This window comes from Anticarsia gemmatalis, chromosome 28 (genome assembly GCF_050436995.1).
Source record: "Anticarsia gemmatalis isolate Benzon Research Colony breed Stoneville strain chromosome 28, ilAntGemm2 primary, whole genome shotgun sequence".
In the NCBI taxonomy this organism is placed as follows: domain Eukaryota; kingdom Metazoa; phylum Arthropoda; class Insecta; order Lepidoptera; family Erebidae; genus Anticarsia; species Anticarsia gemmatalis.
The window spans coordinates 1552196-1572960 of NC_134772.1; the positions used below are offsets into that span (position 1 = coordinate 1552196).

The 20765-nt window shown below is 34.9% G+C and overlaps 2 protein-coding genes across 2 annotated transcripts; one reads left to right on the forward strand and one right to left on the reverse strand.

Moving 5' to 3' along the window:
• Window positions 1–1896: 1896 nt before the first annotated feature.
• LOC142984735 (arylalkylamine N-acetyltransferase-like 2) lies at window positions 1897–9475 on the forward strand. The gene is made up of 5 exons (XM_076132492.1): window positions 1897–2010; window positions 2432–2600; window positions 3882–4054; window positions 4493–4659; window positions 9038–9475. Exons 1-5 carry the CDS (start codon window positions 1897–1899, stop codon window positions 9234–9236), a joined length of 822 nt encoding a protein of 273 aa, XP_075988607.1. The 3' UTR covers window positions 9237–9475.
• LOC142984820 (uncharacterized) lies at window positions 6413–8139 on the reverse strand. Its single transcript, XM_076132660.1, has one exon. It carries the CDS (start codon window positions 8072–8074, stop codon window positions 6722–6724), a length of 1353 nt encoding a protein of 450 aa, XP_075988775.1. The 5' UTR covers window positions 8075–8139; the 3' UTR covers window positions 6413–6721.
• Window positions 9476–20765: the final 11290 nt, after the last annotated feature.

The following is a 20765-nucleotide window of genomic DNA, read 5'->3' on the forward strand; positions in this document are numbered from 1 at the left end:
ATATAAGCTATATCTGCTTAGTTTGTAATCAGTTGACCGCTTGTCAGTTTATATGTCAAACATAGGTACTAAATAATAATATGATTTTCTATGTTTTGTCATAAATGACATACAAATATCATTGTTTTACGTAGAACATATTATTACTTATTAATTAATTATTATAAAACAGGTTTTTTTACCTAATATAATATATCAGCCTAGCCTTTTTTCCAACCAGCTGAATACCAGTATTTTACATTTAGCTACTAAGGTAATCAATAATTTATAGTATATAAAAAAATTCATAGTGTAATATTATATGAATTACTAGCTGACCCGCGCAACTTCGCTTGCTTCACCTAAGAGAATGGGTCAAAATTTTCCCCGTTATTGTAACATTTTTCGTTGCTACTCCGCTCCTAATGACCGTAGCGTGATGTTATATAGGCTTTAGCCTTCCTCGATAAATGGGCTAACTAACACTGAAGGAAAAAAAATCAAATCGGACCAGTAGTTCCTGAGATTAGCGCGTTCAAACAAACAAACAAACAAACTCTTGAGCTTTATAATATTAGTATAGATTAGTATGAGATGAGGTATAGGTACAGCTATATTACGTTAAATTTAAACCAATTTTAACCCCTGAAATTAATTTAACTGTACAAATATTTACCTCTTATAGGTATAGTCGTGTACTATAAAAGTGAAGTAGAACGGATATGAATGTTGTGGGATATCGAATTAAATACCGTTTAGCTGCCTCGGATTACTTCGTGACGACATCTTACAAAGCTGTGGTACACATAGAGCAAGATATATTATTTAATACAATATAACAAAGAGTTTAACAGATTTTGAACACTTTTTCAATGAAACAAAACTATTACATACTTGCATAAAAAAATCCAGCCTGTTTTGCCATCTGTGTAGGTAAAGAGAGAAAGATAAAAGAACGTCACTGTGCTACGACCCCTACAAACTTTTATTGCTTCATTCACATCCAATAGCCATGCCTGTTATCATACAGGACTGCATGCTACGAGTTCTACGCACTTCACCTATTTGCAAGACATCGCCGATATAATTCGGGTATGTATCAGTCTATTATTCCTTGAACAATCTTTCGATAAAGAATAGAGCCTATTTTCAACTGAATTCTAATTCCGTCCACGCTACTACGCAACGGGGCTACGAGACCCGTATGCTCGTAGCAGTGCTACACGATGATATACTCGTAGACAATATCAGTGCTACACAAATACGAGCTATATGTATAAAAGAAAATATGCCTCATAAAGTTTTTAGGAATGCTTTTTGCTTTAGGAGTTTCCGAAAATCCTCTCTTAGTGCTCCTCTAAAATTCACAAGGAATATACCAAATTTAAAGTTTCCACGCTCAGTAGTTTCGGCTGTGCGTTGTCCATCAGTCAGTCACTAACGGAAGAGTTTTATATATGTATGTATACAGGGTCTTCTCATAATAGCTGGTGATATTTTGGGAGGTTTTTTTTTCATCTTTATTGGCAGTATCGCCTCCTGAAATATCACCAGCTATTATGAGAAGACCCTGTATATTGCGTCACATAAGAGTGAACGGGTCAGAGTCTTCCCCGTTTTTATAACATTTTACGTTGCTACTCCGCTCCTAATGGTCATAGCGTAATGTTATATAGCCTATAGCCTTCCTCGATAAATAGGCTATCTAACAGAAAATAAGATCTATCTAAAGATAATTTTTCTATTCGCACCAGTTATAGCACCTGATTAGCGCGTTCAAACAAACAAACAAACTCTTCAGCTTTATAATATTAGAATAGATTTAATTATTTTGCGTAAATCTATACCGTAGAATAATTATCATAAAAAATCTATTAAACAAGCACTTACTACACCTCTCAAAAGAATGGTTCATCAATGAACGATATTAAATTCCTGACCCACCTGTTGTGTCTCCGTCCTTGCAGCATCCCTCGAGATGACAGCCCCGTCACTCGCGGCTGGACCACGGTGACGAACACACGGATAAAGGTTAGTGAGATAGTTAAGTTTTATTAGTTAGTTATTTACAATTTTATGTTAAATAACTTAACGTGATTTTTAATTATGTGTTACAGTTTTAAAATAATTATTTGCGTGGTGTTACGAATTGTTTATTCGTTTCTTAAATACTAGTTAACTCGTACTGATTCGCTTGCATATAATATCATTTTACATATTAGGTCGGTGAAAAAGTCTTTTCGCATTATAGTATGTATGAACTTGTAATAAAATCTCTTTGGCTTCAAGAATCACATATGAGTACACGGTTCATTAGGTTTCTTTCAGTGAGCTCGTGAGGAACCCAAATATTGAGCTTTTTTGTGTAGAGAATAGATTTTATTACAAGTTCATACATACTATAATGCGTAAAGACTTTTTCCCCGACCTAATATTTATTTTCCTCTTCCAGATGCCCTTCACTCGCCCTCCTCACCTGACTCTGCCCACCACCTGGCGCCGGTTCACCACCGACCGTGGTCCTCTCCGCATCCAGGACCTGACGGAGGATCTCTGGGAACAGGCTGTAGACCTCCTGACTGCGTACTTCATGAAGGATGAACCGCCTTGCCGGTTTATTGGTATGAAACCAACACAATTGATAAAGGTTTGCGAAACTAAAATAAACTTTTATCAATTGTGTTGTTTTCATCTATACTAATATTATAAAGCTGAAGAGTTTGTTTATTTGTTTGAACGCGTTAATATCAGGAACTACTAATCCGATTTGGAAAAATCTTTCAGTGTTAGATAGCCTATTTATTGAGGAAGGCTATAGGCTATATAACATTACGCTACGACCAATAGGAGCGGAGTAGCAACGAGAAATGTTACAAAAACGGGGAAAATTATGACGCATGTGACGCAAGCGAAGTTGCCCGGGTCAGCTAGTATAATATAATAATCGAAACTAGTTCATATTCCCACTGTCAATGTTACCCAAATGATTCAAAGTTACCCAGGTTGAGCTTATGAACGAAATTATCGCACTTTTAAACTTTGTATGTCTGAATATACAACTGTGAAAAGAACATTTTATTTTTCTAAAGGTTTCCGTGGAAATGTAAATATTTTTTTTTTAATTTTCTTTATTTTTATTAATTTGCTTTTTTACTTGTTATTTTCGACAGTCAGATTCCTGCCAATGTGAAGATTTTCAAGAAGTGATAGACGAGAAAACACTACTCAGTTATCCAGGTTTAGTTTGTATTATTTTTATTTTAACAATATTCTTTCTTTTTTGTTCTATTAAGATAATTAAGCCTTTGTCCAGCAGTGGACGATTCCCAGCTGAGATGATGAAGTTAATTATTCATCCATCTTTCCCTTTTTTTATTTCAAGTTTTTAAAAGTGACGATCACGACTTATCACCTAAGTTACCTTAAACAAGAGGTCATGGGCTTGTTTCTCACCAATAACATTAACCCTCTTATTCATAAAAATATATCAAAGGCTTATAAAGTGTTTTGTTTCTTTCACTCCTTAGCGAAATGAAAAAGAGAAAACATATTATAGTAGCTTTTTAACTAAAACAGGTTTATAGTGTGTTTATGAAAAAGAGGGTAAATCTTTAAACTTGTTATTAACAATTGATTAGTTTATCCTAGATATTTATTTGGCTGCCTGATGATTAAGCAGCATGATTATATCAGCAATTATCAGGCAGCCAAAAGTGCTCTTAGGTCAATCAAAATTCTGTCTCTAAAACACCTCTTAGGTACCCCCGGTTTCTGAGTACATTTAGCGGTAGTTTATCTATTCAATAGCGTTTTTTTTTAATGAGTTTTGACGCTATTGAATAGATAAACTACCGTTATTGTACCTCAGAAACCGGGGGTTAAACTATTTATTTTCTCCCCAGAAATCCACAAGCACCCCACAGCAGTAGCCGAGCTTCAGAAGCTGTGGCGCTCGACCCTCAAAGACAACCTGTCTCTGGCGTGTGTGGTGGACAATGATGACCTGCCTCCGAGGATCGTGGGGCTGAATGTACTCACTGTGGTGTGTAAGGAGGACAAGGAAGAACCCTTTCAGGTAAGTATTTGCATATTATAAACTTTATTGGTGAAAGTGTATAAATAATCTAGATATTAGGTCGGGGAAAAAGTCTTTTCGCATTATAGTATGTATGAACTTGTAATAACATCTTTTCTCTACACAAAAAAGCTCGATATTTGGGTACCTCACGAGCTCACTTCTTCTTCTTGTCGTATCTATGGTTAGTGGTCAACCTCGTGTCAAAGTTGTTCAAGCCGCCCGAAAGGCCTTTGACGTGGCTTAGCGACTGTTATCTTAATGGACAACAATCGGGACCGACTTTTTACGTGCCGTCCGAAGCACGGAGACGCGCAGCTCAAAATGTCGTGACCCATCTATTAAATGACCGCGCCAAGGTTTGCTCAACCCACAGATCGGTTACCGACCGGTGAGCGCAACTGGCTTTTCCTAACGCCTTACCTATTTCTTTACCAGACGGAAGACAAAGTATGGGCCCAGCTCTTCGGCGCCGTAGACCTAGTATCTCATAGCGTGGACATCTTCTCCCAGTACAACGTGGATAAGTATCTGACTGCGTACGGCCTGGTGGTGGACCCTGAGTGGAGGGGGAGGAATGTTGGGAAGGAGCTGTTGCTGGCCAGGTATGTGGTCAAGGTTTGAAGGTTTATGTAGGTCTACCATTGATATTGTATGAAATTTGTCTTTGAACTTTGTCATATCTCTCTGGTTCGTAGGTCAGAAGTTGTATATTAGTTTTGAAACGTTTTTAAGTAGTAAACGGGGTTATAGATCGCTGAATTACTAATTATAAAAAAATATAGTAGATACCTAAGTAGGAAAAGTTTATGTGGTGACCGTGTGGCCGTCTCCGATGTTTTTAGGGTCTAAATAAGTAAATAGGTAAGTAGCCACTAGAGTACAATATTGTCTTTCCAAACAGGGTTTTAAGGAGCCGCTAAGTCAAAATCTTGGAGCGGACTGAAGCTCGATACGTGCTCTTGGTATAACTATTGCTTTCTTATCGAATATATTATTATTATGACATTTATAATTACTTGGCTAAAATAAGATCTTTTAAAATACACTAGAAGCTAGCTAGAAACACATTAATAACCCACATAACTCACTAATTTCTTATACACTGATAAGAATTCGGTTCTATTAATGATCGTCTTAAACATAATTTCTAACCGACTTTAAAAAAATGATAAGTTTTTTCGACGCAATATTTTTTAAACCACACGAAAACCAAAATCCTATCCAAATTATTTTCTCAATAACATTTTAAAACCCCTCAATTTATTTGTAAATCACTTATATTAATTCCGTTCCGCCGACGTCTCCAATCGTTTACCACACAATAGTCGGCCATCTTACTTTAATTAGAATATTACGGATGCCTTGTCTTTCCTGATAGCATTCTTTTGTTAAGGAATTTATAGGGTACGAGCAAGAATGTTTGGTATACTCGTATATATAGCTCCTTGTTTCGTGCTAGATTTCTTACCCCCGGTTTCTGAGTACATTTGGCGGTAGGTTATCTATTCAATAGCGTTTTTTATATGAGTTTAAACGCTATTGTATAGATAAAGTACCGCTAAATGTAACACAGAAATTGAGGTATAAGTTTCACGTTTTGATAGGTATTGTACATAATATTTGTTAAGACAAAATTATTGCTCTCCAACCCGTGATTTTAGCCACTTGAATGTTAACCACAGTAAGACTGAAAACGGAAGATTTGTTTTAATTTAATATGCGTTTCATTCAATTTAAGATAGAATAATAAATAAACTATTGAAGTTTTCAGAAAGCAATTAATTCGGAACAAAAACAGCCTTGCAAAATGGAAATATTTATGCAGCAGAAGCATAAACCCGAACCAGCGACTTTTGAATGAATACGCTTACTTTCTTTTTTGAGCACAAATGTCCCTTAATTAACCACAATTTATGTTGCCCTCTGCTTATCGGACCTGACTGACCCTTTTAATTTATTTTTAACCCGTAATATGCTGAACTAGTCTATTTTTAGTCTACGTAGTGAAAGAGGATGGTATAGTCCTGTAGAATTATTATTTTATATCGCAACTTTGCCGGGTCAGCTACCCGGCAAACGTTGCTTTGCCATATAAAAAAAAATTGTGTCACTTAGGTGTATGAAAAATAGATTTTAGCCGATTCTCAGGCCTACTCAATATGCTCACCAAATTTCATGAGAATCGGTCAAGCCGTTTCGGAGGAGTATGGCAACGAAAACTGGGACGCGAGAATTTTATATATTAGATTTAACGTATTTCAAAAATTATGTCAATGAGAGCGGAATCTTCTAGGTTTCGTCAAATGAATTTTAAGTTTTGTTACTCTAGGCTACTCGTGGGAGAAAAACAGAACGTGAAAATATTAAAAGCATTTATTAAAATTAATACACAAGGTTATAAAAAGAAATATCTTCAAAATATCATACAAATACAAAAACTAAAATAAAAATAGGTATTTTAAAACCATATTTGTACTCAAAATAAAAGGTAAGTAACAAAAATTAATACAAACCGTACTTTGGGATAACTTTTGAAGTTCGCCGTAACTCTGATAATATAATCTAATCATTTATAACAAAAAAAAAATTATTAAAATACGCAAATAAAATCACAAAAAATACAACAGATCTAAAATTAAAACGAATAAAAAAATCTTCATAAAATCAAATTATAAAATTAGTATTTTTCTTTTCAGGCACCACATTTCTTGTTATATGATAAATTGGTTGTGCCACTCCCGTCTCTAGTTCATCATAATAAATATGTTTATCCCTGTTAAAGGGATTCGGGTAGTAAGCAGCATAGATCACTTCATCCACCTCATATAATTTCACATCAATAAATTCTTGTATAAGCACTCCACTTTCTAACATTCGACTCATAACAAAGCAAGTCGGATGTCCTATTTTATTCCCCCAAATATTAAAAAACCTCATTCGAAAAGACTTTTTTATCGTATTTAATAAGTCTAGCAACCCTTCATCTGTCAATTTGTTTGCCGAAATGTCAAGTGAACGAATTTTTGAGTATGGCATCCCTAAACTTAGCGCTCTTGCTCCAAGATCATGAATTGTGTTGGCGGCTACATTTAAAATGATTAAAGGAGGCTTTTCAGCTAAGAATTTAGCTATTAACTCTATACCGTAGTCACCAATTTTGTTATAACCAAGATCCAAATGTAATAAAGTATCGTTTCTTCTCAAACCTCTCGCAAAATACTCAACATCATGACTTATAAACTCATTTTTCTGTAAATGTAACTCAATAATTGAAGAATTTCTTTCTAAAAGATACTCGATATGATATGCCAACCATTTAGTTTCGTAAGAATATCGATTAAATAGCGGTATTATTCGACTAAAATCGAACACTCTTAGTGTTGTATTCGCTCCGTGATCGATTCGTAATGCTGTGATGATATGCGCTACACTGGACAACGTTTGACTTGTTTCCCCAATATCTAGATACTCTACAGTCTTATTATCCATCAAAAACTTAGCTAAACATTCCCCTGCTTTAGTTCCAAACTTATTTCCATTCAATCGTAACTCTTGTAGCTTCATATACTTCGCATATTTTGCTAAATTACAAATCGATTCGGCACTTAGTCGATTATTCATTATATTGAGATTCAAGACACTTGACCGACCTTTAACAAGGATTCTTTTTAACAACTTGAAGAACCCTTTATCAGTTATTCTGTTGTAACTCAAATCTATTTTCGTTATTCGTCTTGTCGAAGATTTAACATAATGGCAAATGGCCTTAATGTCTGTATCCATGACTCTCATATCATATCTGTCTTGTAAATCTTTTCCTCGTAACATCAAATTCCCCGTGCCATCAGAATTTCGCTCAGTAAACAAGTTTAAACGAATATTATTCAACTCGGTCCGAGATAGTTTATAAGGTATTTTAGTTATCTTGTCAAGTTGTGCGTCTGTATTGCATATGCATTTTCTTTTAGCGCACATGCATCTTTTGCTATGCGGTTTTGAAATTTCTTTTGACTGCATTGTAAATAAAATAAAATTTGTTGTTGTTGATTTTTTACTTGGCTCTGTTAAAATGTCAATGTGACATTTTGTACCATAGAGTATAAAAATCTGGGTTGGGTTTATAAAGCATTGGTAACGAATGTGTACAGAGAGTATCGTTTTACAATTATTAAAAAATGACTGTAACAGTTACGCTTCGGTATCTTTAACAATCTAAATTTCAGATAATTTACACACCCCCCCAACAAATTAAACACTTAAACTCTTAAATCGCTTTGTCAACAGTTCAAAACAAGATGAAGAACCACTCAGTTTGTTTTTAAGTTTATCGCAAACACACAGACAGAAATGACCTGGGTTATTTCATTGTATTTGTGTAGATTTTTACCCCAATACAAATAAGGCACAGACGAAGCCGTACACTCAAGCTAGTTTTGAACATAGACGTACGCTAAGTCAGTCCGTAACTGTTGAATAGTTAATGAAGAACAATTCAAAGTGAATATCAGATCAAACAGACTTTATTAGTGTTTGTGTTTCATGTATTTTAAATGAGCTGACTACATTCCTACCGCTTAACTTTATATTATAATATTTCGTATTTTAAATGATGATTAACATGTATTCCTTAAGTGGCAAGGGGGTTTTGATCTTGAGTTATTTAGCAAACTATCTTACTAGCGGTTAAATTTTTTTCTACGGGAGTCAATCACCTGTTAGCCAATTAAAGGTAACGTTTAGAATGTCTCAAGTCTGATAATAAGTCATTAATATCCCGAAATCTAAACACTGATTCGGAGGACGTAAGCCCGTCGACTAGAATTTTAAGGAAGTTACAAATCTGTAACTGGTAACTCTTAGAAAATGTCCTGGCCTGATCTGAAGTCAATTTTTTTATATTTCTTTTACTTATTCGTAAACTGATGGAAAAATAATTTGCAAGATGTATTTCTCGTTTCTTAAGTTTATTTCTCATTTCAGAATTCCTCTCTGCAAGGCATTGGGCGTAAAAGTCACAGCAACAGTATTCACAGCTGGAGCATCGCAAGCGGTCGCCAAGAAAGCTGGCTTCGAAGATCTATTCGAAATAACTTACGAAGAACTAGCCAAAAAAGGATTCGTATTTCCTGGCATTGAAAAAGATACTAAATCCTCAAAAATGATGGCTATGGTCATTTAAAAAATAACAATAATGTTGCCAAATAATTTGTATTTACCCAAATATTTGGGAGATTGTGGAGGCTGTAGGAATTTGAATATTTGAAATGTATGATCTCATTTTATTGTGATGCCAAAGTCTATGTACCTGCTATTTATTAAAATATTATGTAGTTATTTAATAAACTTTAATGTCTATCGCTTTGAGCTTTAAATGTAAAGAAAATGTATTTAATTTAGATAATAAGAAACATATTTATTGAAAATATAATACATATCACTGGCGTTGTTGTTTTAATTTAATTATGATTGTGTACAATATTCCAAATATAAAATTTCAATTATTTTACAACTCCTAAATAAATTAAGGTTCGTATACTAATTTATTAACTAATTTGATGTATTGGTAGCAAAGCCGATTACAAGTAAGTACCTGTTGGAATTAGACGTTTATTGTAACCAGTACATATAATTCACAGAGCTACAGGTATAAGAGCAAACATTAAACATGAAATTTTGCGATTTAATGGCGAAAATATAATGGGTTAATTAATGTAGGTTGTGATTTGTTCTTAACTGGAGGGATTATCGATACAATTTTCTTTTAAAGATTTTAACATTTAGAGACTAAACGCAACTAAAAAAAGATTTTCCGGTACCAGCGACATCTGTTACAGTTTTGAAAAATCACTGAGTTAATGGCACGTTGAGCTGTGCCATCTATTGACAGCCTTAAGAACTGTTACTTTATATTTTCACCAAAAGATGGCAGTCTAAAACAAAAGTGAAAAAAACTGTTCACATTTCGATATTATCACAATGAGAATTAAGCCTCAATTTATACTAATAATATCAATTATTATTCTGAATTCATTCATCGGTGAAGAGGTACTACTAACATGTATTTATACTTATGGGAGTTTATAGTCCTTATTCTGGCAAACTTTTGAGGAAGATGGCGACGCGTCCAAATGCCAATATCTGTCAAACGGTTGTTGACTTTTCGGGGTGTATCTCTTTCGTTCGCACATCAATTTAAAAATAAAAGCAAACCATATTATGATTAATTAATAAGAAAAAAACGGTGTTTAACAATGTTACGGTAAAAACAATCAAACTAATTTAGTGAGTAGGGACTGGTTAACAGAATTAATCAGCAGTTTTCTCTGTGAAAATAACGCACTGTCGCGAAAATTGTTTTCATTTTACATCCTGTTTTGAAAACTTACATTTTCTATTCACGACGTTTTTATTGGCTGTTTCCCGTGATTGCTGTGTGTGATTGTGTTAAAAAGTGAATAAAAAAAAACAAAAATTTATGATCAACATTAATTTTTATTATTTTGAGCGTAATTATTGTTTAATTAGTTATTTAATTTAGTGTTTTTGTGTGTTAGTGTTTATAAATAATGTATATTTATGTGTGAAAACATGGATTTTATTGGGAAATAGGACCCCCTGCATTGAAGGTAAGAATATAATTCTATATTTAAATCATAACAATGGCTGTCACACTATTTACATGTTAAATATTACTATTTGTATATCCTAGATAAGTTTTAATCGCGTTATGACACGGTTCAATGTTGTTAAAATCTTTTGATTATTATGTAAATATTGACTTAGCTTGTATTGCAATGTTTAAGTCAAACATCTTTGGAGCAAGGAGGCAAATATGTGAAACTTATTTTCTATTTTGTTCATAAACTTTTTATATGTTAAGAGTGCAAAAGTTACTAGGGAAACAAACTTTTTAAGTAACTATCTATTCATTTCACTTTCAACAGCAACCACCTCACCAATTTTGATGAAATTCAGATTATGCGAATTGCAGATTAGAATATCACAGTTTGGGCCACCATATTAGTACTACTTTCTTTTGAAAATTGACTAATTGACCACTGCTCATTGTATCATGAATATCTATAAGTCCCAAAAAGATCTTTGACAGTCATTACCAGTAGTTAGAAGATTGAAAGTCTTGCAGTCTTACCAAGATTTATCTTGGTATACAGTTATAACCAGTGCAGGTCCAAAAAGCAGTTATTCCATGTAAAATACTGATATTCAGCTGCATCCTGTGAGAACGGAAGCCAACTCCAACATAGTTGGAAGAAAGGCTGATGATGACATCTTGGAGGCAAAAAAATTTTGCAGTTCAGTCTCAAGAAAAGATTCATGTTTTTAATTACACATATTAATTAGTCATTAAATTAAACTTGTTGTTTCTCCTTATCAGTTCTGAATCATATTTATATTATTAAGTTATCTGTACAAGTATTTTATCTGTATCTTGAACAATATTGAACATCTGTGATTTATATCTCTTTCTATTTTCATGTAGTAAGATAACTATCTGCTAAATATTTTATTGATACAATCTGTATTTTGGTTGTATGTTTAAGTTTAAGAGTATAAAGATATTAGCCATTTCTAAAATGATTAGGCTTCAATTATCTTTTATTTTTAAAAACATTGTGATGTGATGAAACCTTGCATACCTAAAATTTGTTTTATACATTTATTGAAGGCATGCAAGGTCCCCAAACCACACTTGGACAGTGTGGTGGACTCAAAGCCTTACCCTACCTAGTTTGGAAGGAGACCCGTGCCATGCAGTGGGACAGTAATGGGTAATTAAAAAAAATTGTAGACCTCAAATTGTACTGAGCACAAATCTCCTTCCATCTACTTATACTACTAACCGAAAAACTTATCATATTTGACTGCTTATACCAGGCCAAATTTATATTTGTTAGGCTTAAATGATTTTAAAAGTTATCAACTATTAATCTTTCTAGGTAGCCTAATTTCCTCAACCTACATACCAGACTTATCAACACCCCAATTTTTTAAATCCTAGTATTACCATAAACAAACAAGCTCCAATTATTTTCTAAAAAATAAAAAAATATTTATTTATTTAGGTCAAATGCTGACACTTATGATAGTCAATGATACAGAGAGTGAATTTACCACCAGTTCGGAAGATAGGGCCTATGAGAAGAGCTGGCAACAAACTCCTGGACACTTTTTTTTCTCTCTCTACTCAAATTCTAGTCAACTAGTTTTAAACTCTAATATTAGACCTACAAACAAACCCTCTTATTCATAAACACACTATAAACCAATTTTAGTTAAAATGCTACTATAATGTGTTTTCTCTTTTGCATTTCGCTAAGGAGTGAAAGAAACAAAACACTTTATAACCCTTTCATAACTTCATATCTAGTATATAAAATTCTCGCGTCACAGTTTTCGTTACCGTACTCCTCCGAAACGGCTTGACCGATTCTAATGAAATTTTATAAGCATATTGAGTAGGTCTGAAAATCGGCCAACATCTATTTTTCATCCCCTAGGTGACACTTTTTTTATTTAGGTATATGGCATAACAACGTTTGCCAGGTCAACTAGTATTTTTATAAATAAGACAGAAAGCCTCTAGAGGTCAACCACCCCATTAGTGTAAGAATGTCATGATGTCACGTTGACATGAAGACATTAGCCGTGGCTATTAGTGACCATGTTTAGTCATTCATTATGTGGATTACTTGCAGTTATTGTGTTTTCAATGCATGGATTTGGTATTGATCATTGTTTTGAATTTCTATTAGTAAATAAGTGATGAATACTTATAAAAAAATAGGCATGTTATAGTTTGATTCAATCTAGAACGGTTCATCTGTGAAAATTTCAATTGTCTAACTATCACGGTTCATGAGATGCAGCCTGATCACAGCAAAGTTTCAGTAATTTGGTCTTTACTCTTTTGGGTATGTGCCCTTATATTTCTAAAAAATATCAAAAAGCTAGACATATGAAGATTCCTTTGGAAGGAAGGCTAAAAGAGCACCAATGCCCGGTTTCTGAGGTACATTGAGCGGTAGTTTATCTATTCAATAGCGGTTTTTTTTCTATGAGTTTAATCGCTATTGAATTGATAAACTACCGCTAAATGTACTTCAGAAACCGGGGGTAAGAGAGGATTTTTGGAATATCTTCCGAAAGGGGTGAAAATCGCATAAAGCCGCGGGCGGAAACCTAGTACCTATCCTATATTAACTTTGTACGAGGTAAAATCAAGTAATATCATTAACAAGTTAATTTCTATTCGCGGTAAAACTTTCGTTTTTGTTGCATCGCTAATTTGTCCGTTCGTTTGGTCAGTGGGACGGTGTTACGGATATTATGCTAATTTGTTATGTTTTGACTGTCTGTGTGACTGTAACTGACTGCTTGAAGCTTGAGGTTTACGGGGAAAGGAATTGGGACTTGGATAAATGGATACCGTAACAATACGAAAGAAAATTCTATTGGTGAGACTCTTTTTTAATTATTGATCCGCATATTGGGTAAACGAAAAATTATTATTAAACTTGTAGTCGTAAAAGGTTCATTCAAAATACTCTGGCTGTGTAATTTTTTTCGTAATTGATATTAAAATTAAATTACTAAAGGCTGAAACTGAAATACCTGTGCCGTCACTGTGTCGTATTTCAATACTACGTGTTTTTGACATTTCATAATAATAAAAACCCTCCCCCTCGTTTGGGAGGAGACCCTCGCCCTGCAGTGGGACAGTAATGGGTTTAAAAAAAGGTAGCTGATTTGACTGTTGTCAAGTACCTTAGATCACCTAAAATCCATACTTAATATTATAAATGCGAAAGTAACTCTGTCTGTCTGTCTGTTACTCAATCACGCCTAAACTACTGAACCAATTTGCATGACGTTTGGTGTCGAGATATTTTGATACCCGAGAAAGGACATAGGCTACTTTTTACCCCGGGAAAATGACGCATTCCCATGGGAAAATTCATGTGGCGGACGAAGTCGCGAGTAAAAGCTAGTGTAAACTATTTAGCAAAGATCGGTACCCCAAATATCGCTAATAAAACCGTACTAATTAGAGTTAGAAGTGATCGAACGGTACAGTAAATTAGCTGAGAATTAATTACAAAAGTGTGCCACGGTTAATTTAGGATGGTCGTGCGAATACATGGGTATCCGGCGAGTACGGCTAGTCTTTGCTTCCGTTGATTGGGAACTGGTTAAACTGTTTAATAATTATATGGGGAGATAGTAAAGCTATTATTTGCTTATTAGGATATGAAATAAGTTAACTGTATTGCGGTCCTGTATGACAAGATGTATGTATGTGAATGAGGCAAGGAAAGTTTGTAAAGATCGTACCAAAAGGCGTTCTTTGCTTTCTGCCTACCTCTATAGAAAAAAGGCGTTATATATCGTACGTATTTATGTGCACAGGTTAATTGTAATAAGTTATTATGTTTTTTTTCGTATGGTTAATGGTCAACCTAGTACCAAAGTAGTTTTAGACGTCATCTGACGGACCATCTGTATATAAATCGGCTTTTTTGTAGATTTTTTATTCCAATGCAGTAGATGCAGCTTAAGAATAATAAAATTCGTAAATAAATTAAAAGTAAGTACATATTTTAAAGTCCAAATGGCTAAAAACTAAAAACCCAGAAACATTAGTATCTCATACTAGACTTTTTGCAAAAGGCGTCCCAGACAATAACAATATTATCTTCTTCAAAATCAAGTTTAACTGCAGAAATATGCAAAAATACGTCTGTATTTATGTAGCGCATAGTTTACATATTTATGTATTGTATTATGTATTTGTGTATTCAGAATACATTAGCGTAACCTTCGCTTTATGAACTCTTTGAAGGATGAGGTTTTTGTATAATAATGGACTTGCTTAAGAGAAAAAATGTCCTTTCCTGCGCTAAAATGGTGATTTTCTGCGTATCCTTCAACAAAAATTGGCATATTTCAGACACATTACATGAATTCCAAAATTTGTAAAGATGGGTGTTTGTATGTGTGTATATTTGTTAGTCGTTCACGCTAAAATTACTGAACGGATTTCGATAAAATTAGGTACGCATATACTTTATAACCTAAATTAACACATAGAATACTTTTAACACCGGGAATCCTTTGTCTTGAATCACTAGCTGATGAAAACATAAAATTCCGATCAGTAAGTACCTACATGCAAAGTCCCTAACCTGCACTTGCCCAAATGTCGTGGACTCATGGCCTAAACCCTCCCTCTTCTGGAAGGAGACTATTGCCCAGCAATATGACAATGGCGACAGAAAAAAAAGAATTAATCGCGAATACCTTTGTGTGACCTTAAAATAAAGATATAACGGTTTTTATAACTTCTTTAGGAAGTACTTAATCTAGAACGACATACGGCTGCAGAATACGGAACTCGGGCAATAGGATGTGCCAAAATCAATAACCGGATGGCGGGGACTTCAAACGTTAATAGCTAAGTGCGGATGTGAGAGAGCAGTGGTTTCGTGGTATTACTAGTAATAGAGGGACATTTTGTTAATTTATTATAGTAGGTACCTAGTTAGTTAGAAATAATCGTCACTTTTTCTAACGGTCAAGGAAAATATCGTGAAAATGAACATTTAGGTATACAATTTCTCCAACCCGCTGTTTGAGCGGCGTGGTCGACTTGAAGTCTTACCCTCCCTCATTCTGTAAGGAGACTCTTATCCAACAGTGGGGCAGTAGTAGAGAGACACTATGTGAAAAATATGACTGGATCTCATCTCGACAATATTTTTTCATGGTTTTGATCCAATATTTCTCATTTTTCAATAGTGTCCGTAGTGCCCGAGGTTTGGTGACGGAATATGGCAATAACCTCGCCCCCTATCATATCCAATCTAGTGGTGAAATGTTGGGTATTTCGTACACCTCTCCCTTCACCTTCGGTTATGTTATGTTTATGCGATCGTAGGTACATCCATTTAACCCAAGAATGCGAAGTCTATTACAGTCAAATGAATGTCTTCCTTCACAAAACTGTGTGAGATCACCCCATCCTTCGTACTAACTGGCAGATAAATTTAGATTATCCTTAAAAAACAATATGTGATGTCATTCCTGAAAATGCATGACTAAACTGCTGTAATTTAGTAACTGAGTCATTTAAAGAATTGTGTGGAAGTTGCATGTTTTTTGGCACTATTTTATTGATGCAAGCTACCAAGGGATAGAGTGGTGTAAGCATTTGTTTACAGTTGTTGAAAGTTCAAAATGACAACAATGTCTCGAGATTTTAAGTTATTACATGATTGGTCTGTATAAACATCGTGAGGAGACTTTACATGTCTGAAGTTTTATAGAACAGCAATTCCTTCAATCCACAAGGTCTAATTAATTCTCTCTCGTTCTGAAAGACCCCGTGCCCGGCAGTGGGACAGCACTGGTAATTCACCATTCAGATAGGACAATAAATAAATGTAATATTTACGTAGTCCTTTTATTTAAAACGTTTTTAAAAAAGGTCAGTAAGTATGGATGTGAATAAAGCAAGAGTAGTTTGTAGGGATTTGAGTTTGAGATTGAAAGGGAGTGAAGTTCTTTGCTCGCTACCTACCTACCTGTGAAAGAGGCGTGTTTTTAGTATGTCATTTTCTTGTTGTAATGTTTTGAGTTATTAAATCAGACACAGAAGTAATGAATGAAAAGTAAACCAAAGAAATTGGTAGTGTAAACACTAAGGGATACAAAAATATATTTAAAACTTTGCTTGTAACAAAATAAACCTTCGTTTGATAGATCATAATAAAACACAGACTATGTATGCTTTAAAACCTACAACATTAGCTAATAAACACATCAGACGTCTGGGCAGAATCTTAATGACAGCACGCACGGAACAGAATTTAAAATAGAACAATTGAATGTGTCGTATTGTTATATTGTTATACATTCTTGTGTATACTATATAATGATGCGACGAATTGACTAATAATATGAAGCATGTATATTATGAGCTCTTGAAGATGCTTTCATCGTAGTATGTTTCATTATGTAGTAATGATTGTCAATAAGATTATGGCAGAATGAGAGTGAAACGTTTGGTAACTTTTTGTATCTTTAAGTTTTTTTAGAAGATTTCAACTCCAATTTGAACTACACAGAAGTAAAATTAATTTATTTCTTTTATATGCACTCTTCTGCCCTTCATTCCACCAAGCTTGCCAAGTTAGGGATTTAGAATGTTGTCGGCTGTCATTTTCGAAGATCTTTGACGGTCGGTAACAGTAGTCAGAAGCTTAAAAGTCTGACAACCAGTCTTACCGAAGGGTATCGTGTTATAACCCAGGTAACTGGGTTGTGGAGGTCAGAAAGGCAGTCGCTCCGTGTAAAACACAGGTATTCAGTTGCATTCGATGAGACTGGAAGCCGATTCCAATAGTTGACAGAAAGGCTAGGCTTTCTATAGCAGCTTTAACTACTTTGACACTAGGTTGACCACTAACCATACGAAAAAGGAAGAAAGTCATGTAGTTTTTTATAGAAATTTAACTCAAAAGCAGACAATACTATGCCCTTATAATGTTAAACAGTAGCATGATACAATTGTATAGTACACGCCCACACAAACTGTTAACTTTCTTTAATCTATCCGCTTTGTTAATTGTTCCCAATTGGAGCGGGGCTTATCTCGTCCTTTGTTTGCTAACGATGATGTAATACTAGTTATTGGAGTGGAATTTCAGATCGGGAGATTAGAACTGGCTTCTGCCCGCATTTTGGGAAGATTTCTTGGGGTAGAAAGTGACCAATGTGTTGATACAGGTTGTAAAATATCTATGTAAATGTCATCAGATTTTGTTTAAATGCTTTTGCGTGAATACTTTCATATAGGATAGAGCATTAATTATAATATTTCGACTATCCTTTTGATATCAGTGACAGTCGTCCTATGCAAAAAATCTGCAACTCAACCTACTTCAATTAAAAGACACTGTTCCCGTCAGTTAAGCCGTTTGCTGCATTATTAGACAGCAGTTTTCGATAAGGTTTCTAGTATATCCTATACATTTATTGTAATGCGAGAATGTCTATCCGTTTATTATGATTTTACGGGTAAACTGCCAGGCCAAGAAAGATGTGTATTTATTTTATACGATTTTTTGTGCTCTGATAATAAACTAATTAGCTATCATGATTCATGAGTTATAGCCTGGTCACAGACGTACATATAGACAGTGAAGTCTTAGTAATAGGGTTTCGTTTTACCCTTTAGGTACGGAACCCTATAAATCCTTGCTAAGTTTAGTCGTTAGTATGATAATGTTTCATTAGCTTCCGTCATCGGATCAATAAAGTAACGGACGAAGCTACTATTACAATTGTAAGTACATCAAACAAGCTATTGTATTCGATAACATACATTGTCTAATAAGCAAAACATTTTATACTAACTACAAATGACAACTATATTATGTTGACTGTTTTCGTTCTATCGTACGGTTAGCCATACTACCGTCAAAGTTGTTAAAGCCCAAGAAATACTGGGCTGATGGGACTGGACATGGTTTATGGGCGCGTTCCCACTATGTCGTAACGATTAATTTATCGTTGGACGACTGTCGTCTCTAGCTGTTACCATTATAACAATAATCGATCGTCACTGCAAAAAATATCGTAGAGTAAGTCGTGTCGTTCTATATGTGAACACCTCCATTTAAACACATGAGCCACGACACTTAAAACTACACGATTATCTGTCGTCAGGACATAGTGGGAACGCGCCCTATAGGTTACTACCTCTTGCCTGCGACTACGTTTGTGAATCCAGGTTGTAAATTATCTATGTGCTGAGTTTCGCACTCGCATGATCAATGCTCGGATTCTGAGACACATTTAGCGGTAGTGTATCTATTCAAACTGTCATCTTTATATCAGTTTCAACGCTATTGAATAGATAAACTACCGCTAAATGTGCCTCAGAAACCGGGGACAAGTGACACATCCATCCCAACTTACCAAGATGTAAAAACCATTTCTTTTTCATTTTATTTACTTCCCTACAGGTACGTTTTAGTGGAAATATATCCAGGTTCTATCCCTACTAGATAGCGTACTTATATCCTACTTGTTTATCCTGGTTACATATATGTATCATGTCAAAATCTCATTCAAATATTTTCAGTGTTTTTCGTTGAAAAGTGACAAGCATCACAAACTTTCGTATAAATTAATAAGATGTGCAAAACCTTTCTTTTCGACCCGTCGTCGCTTGGCCCAAACAGTAACAGAATAATATTAGTGATCGATCACAAATTCTATACGTACGCACAAAACGGAGCAGTCGAAAGTGGAAAGCGCGTACGTGAGTCGAGTGCTATAGACAACCTGTTTTAGATATAGATATTTTGTTGGCAATCTGGACCAGGTTAAGTTTGTGAGACTAGGATTGGATTTGGATGGGTCACCGTTTTTGTAGTATGAATACTGAGCATAAAAGTTAATGAGAGATGATACGATCTAAGAAGTTAATGTTATGCATTTAGTGGTCTGGATAAGAAAAATATGGAATAGATTGAGACTATTTAAACGCGATTTTTATTTTTAACCTTCAATATTTTGATCTTCTTCTTCTCAGATAATACGGTAATTTTACAAGGTACTTAACAAAAATTTTACAAATTTGCTTGTATTGAATCAAAAAAGTATTTTAGTAACAAAATTCTTAAAAAAAAACTTTAGCACATTTTTTTTACATCTCCCGCACTAAGAATCAAACCCACGACTTCCCGACGCAATGGTAGCGGCGTGGCGACCTAAACCACTGCGCCACGGAGGCAATCAAAATCTATACCTGAGCAGATTAAATCGACTTGCAAAATAAGGGCACTTAACGTAATTTCTGCTTCATTTAATTGCCGGCCGTCAATTTTCATTACCGAATAAATTAAATTATTCGTCCCAATATTATCCGCTATAAGAAAGCTTACGTTACGTCACCTGACCTTTGCCAAGCCCATGTGACCTCGCACGCCCTGCGACCTTCAACGAGGGTGAGGAGTTACCACGTGGAAATTATGGAAATATTTGAGGCGCCCATAGCCAGTTGCGCTCACCGGTCGGTAAACGATCAGTGGGTTAAGCAACTATTGGCGCGGTCATTCCATAGAAGGTGACCGCATAGTGGTATTTGAACTGGGCATCTCCGTGCTTCGGAGGGCACGTAAAAAGTCGGTCCCGGTTGTTGTCTACTAAGATAACAGTCGTTAAGCCACGTCAAAGGCCTTCCGGGCGGCTTGAACAATTTTGACACTAGGTTGACCACTAGCCATACGACAAACAAACAAACAAACATGGGAATATTAATGTGGTTTCGTAGTGATGATGGAATTACTGCATTATTGGTAGTTTATTGCCGTATCTGCTGACTGAAACTGTGTATTTTTTTGTTATTCCTTCACGAAAAGGGGTTTTAAAGAAGGGATTCAGGTTACACCACGTGGAAATAATAGGAATATTAATGGTTCGTAGTGATGATGGAATTACTGCGCTACTACTGTTTTTTTTGGCCGTGAGCGTGGTCAGTGAGAGTGTATATTTTAAATAGAAATGCAATTTATGAAATGCGAACTCATACATAGGATCAAGGCCTCACTTCTTCCTCAATTCGGGAGGAGACCCTTGTCCATCAGTGAGATAGTAATGGACTAAAAAAAATAACTACCTA

Coding starts and splice junctions, on each gene's coding strand:
- LOC142984820 (XM_076132660.1), bottom strand. CDS start 8,074: ATGCAGTCAAAAGAAATTTCAAAACCGCATAGCAAAAGATGCATGTGC.
- LOC142984735 (XM_076132492.1), top strand. CDS start 1,897: ATGAACGATATTAAATTCCTGACCCACCTGTTGTGTCTCCGTCCTTGC. Junction 2,011..2,431: donor TGACGAACACACGGATAAAG/GTTAGTGAGATA, acceptor TTCCTCTTCCAG/ATGCCCTTCACTCGCCCTCC. Junction 2,601..3,881: donor ACCGCCTTGCCGGTTTATTG/GTATGAAACCAA, acceptor TTTTCTCCCCAG/AAATCCACAAGCACCCCACA.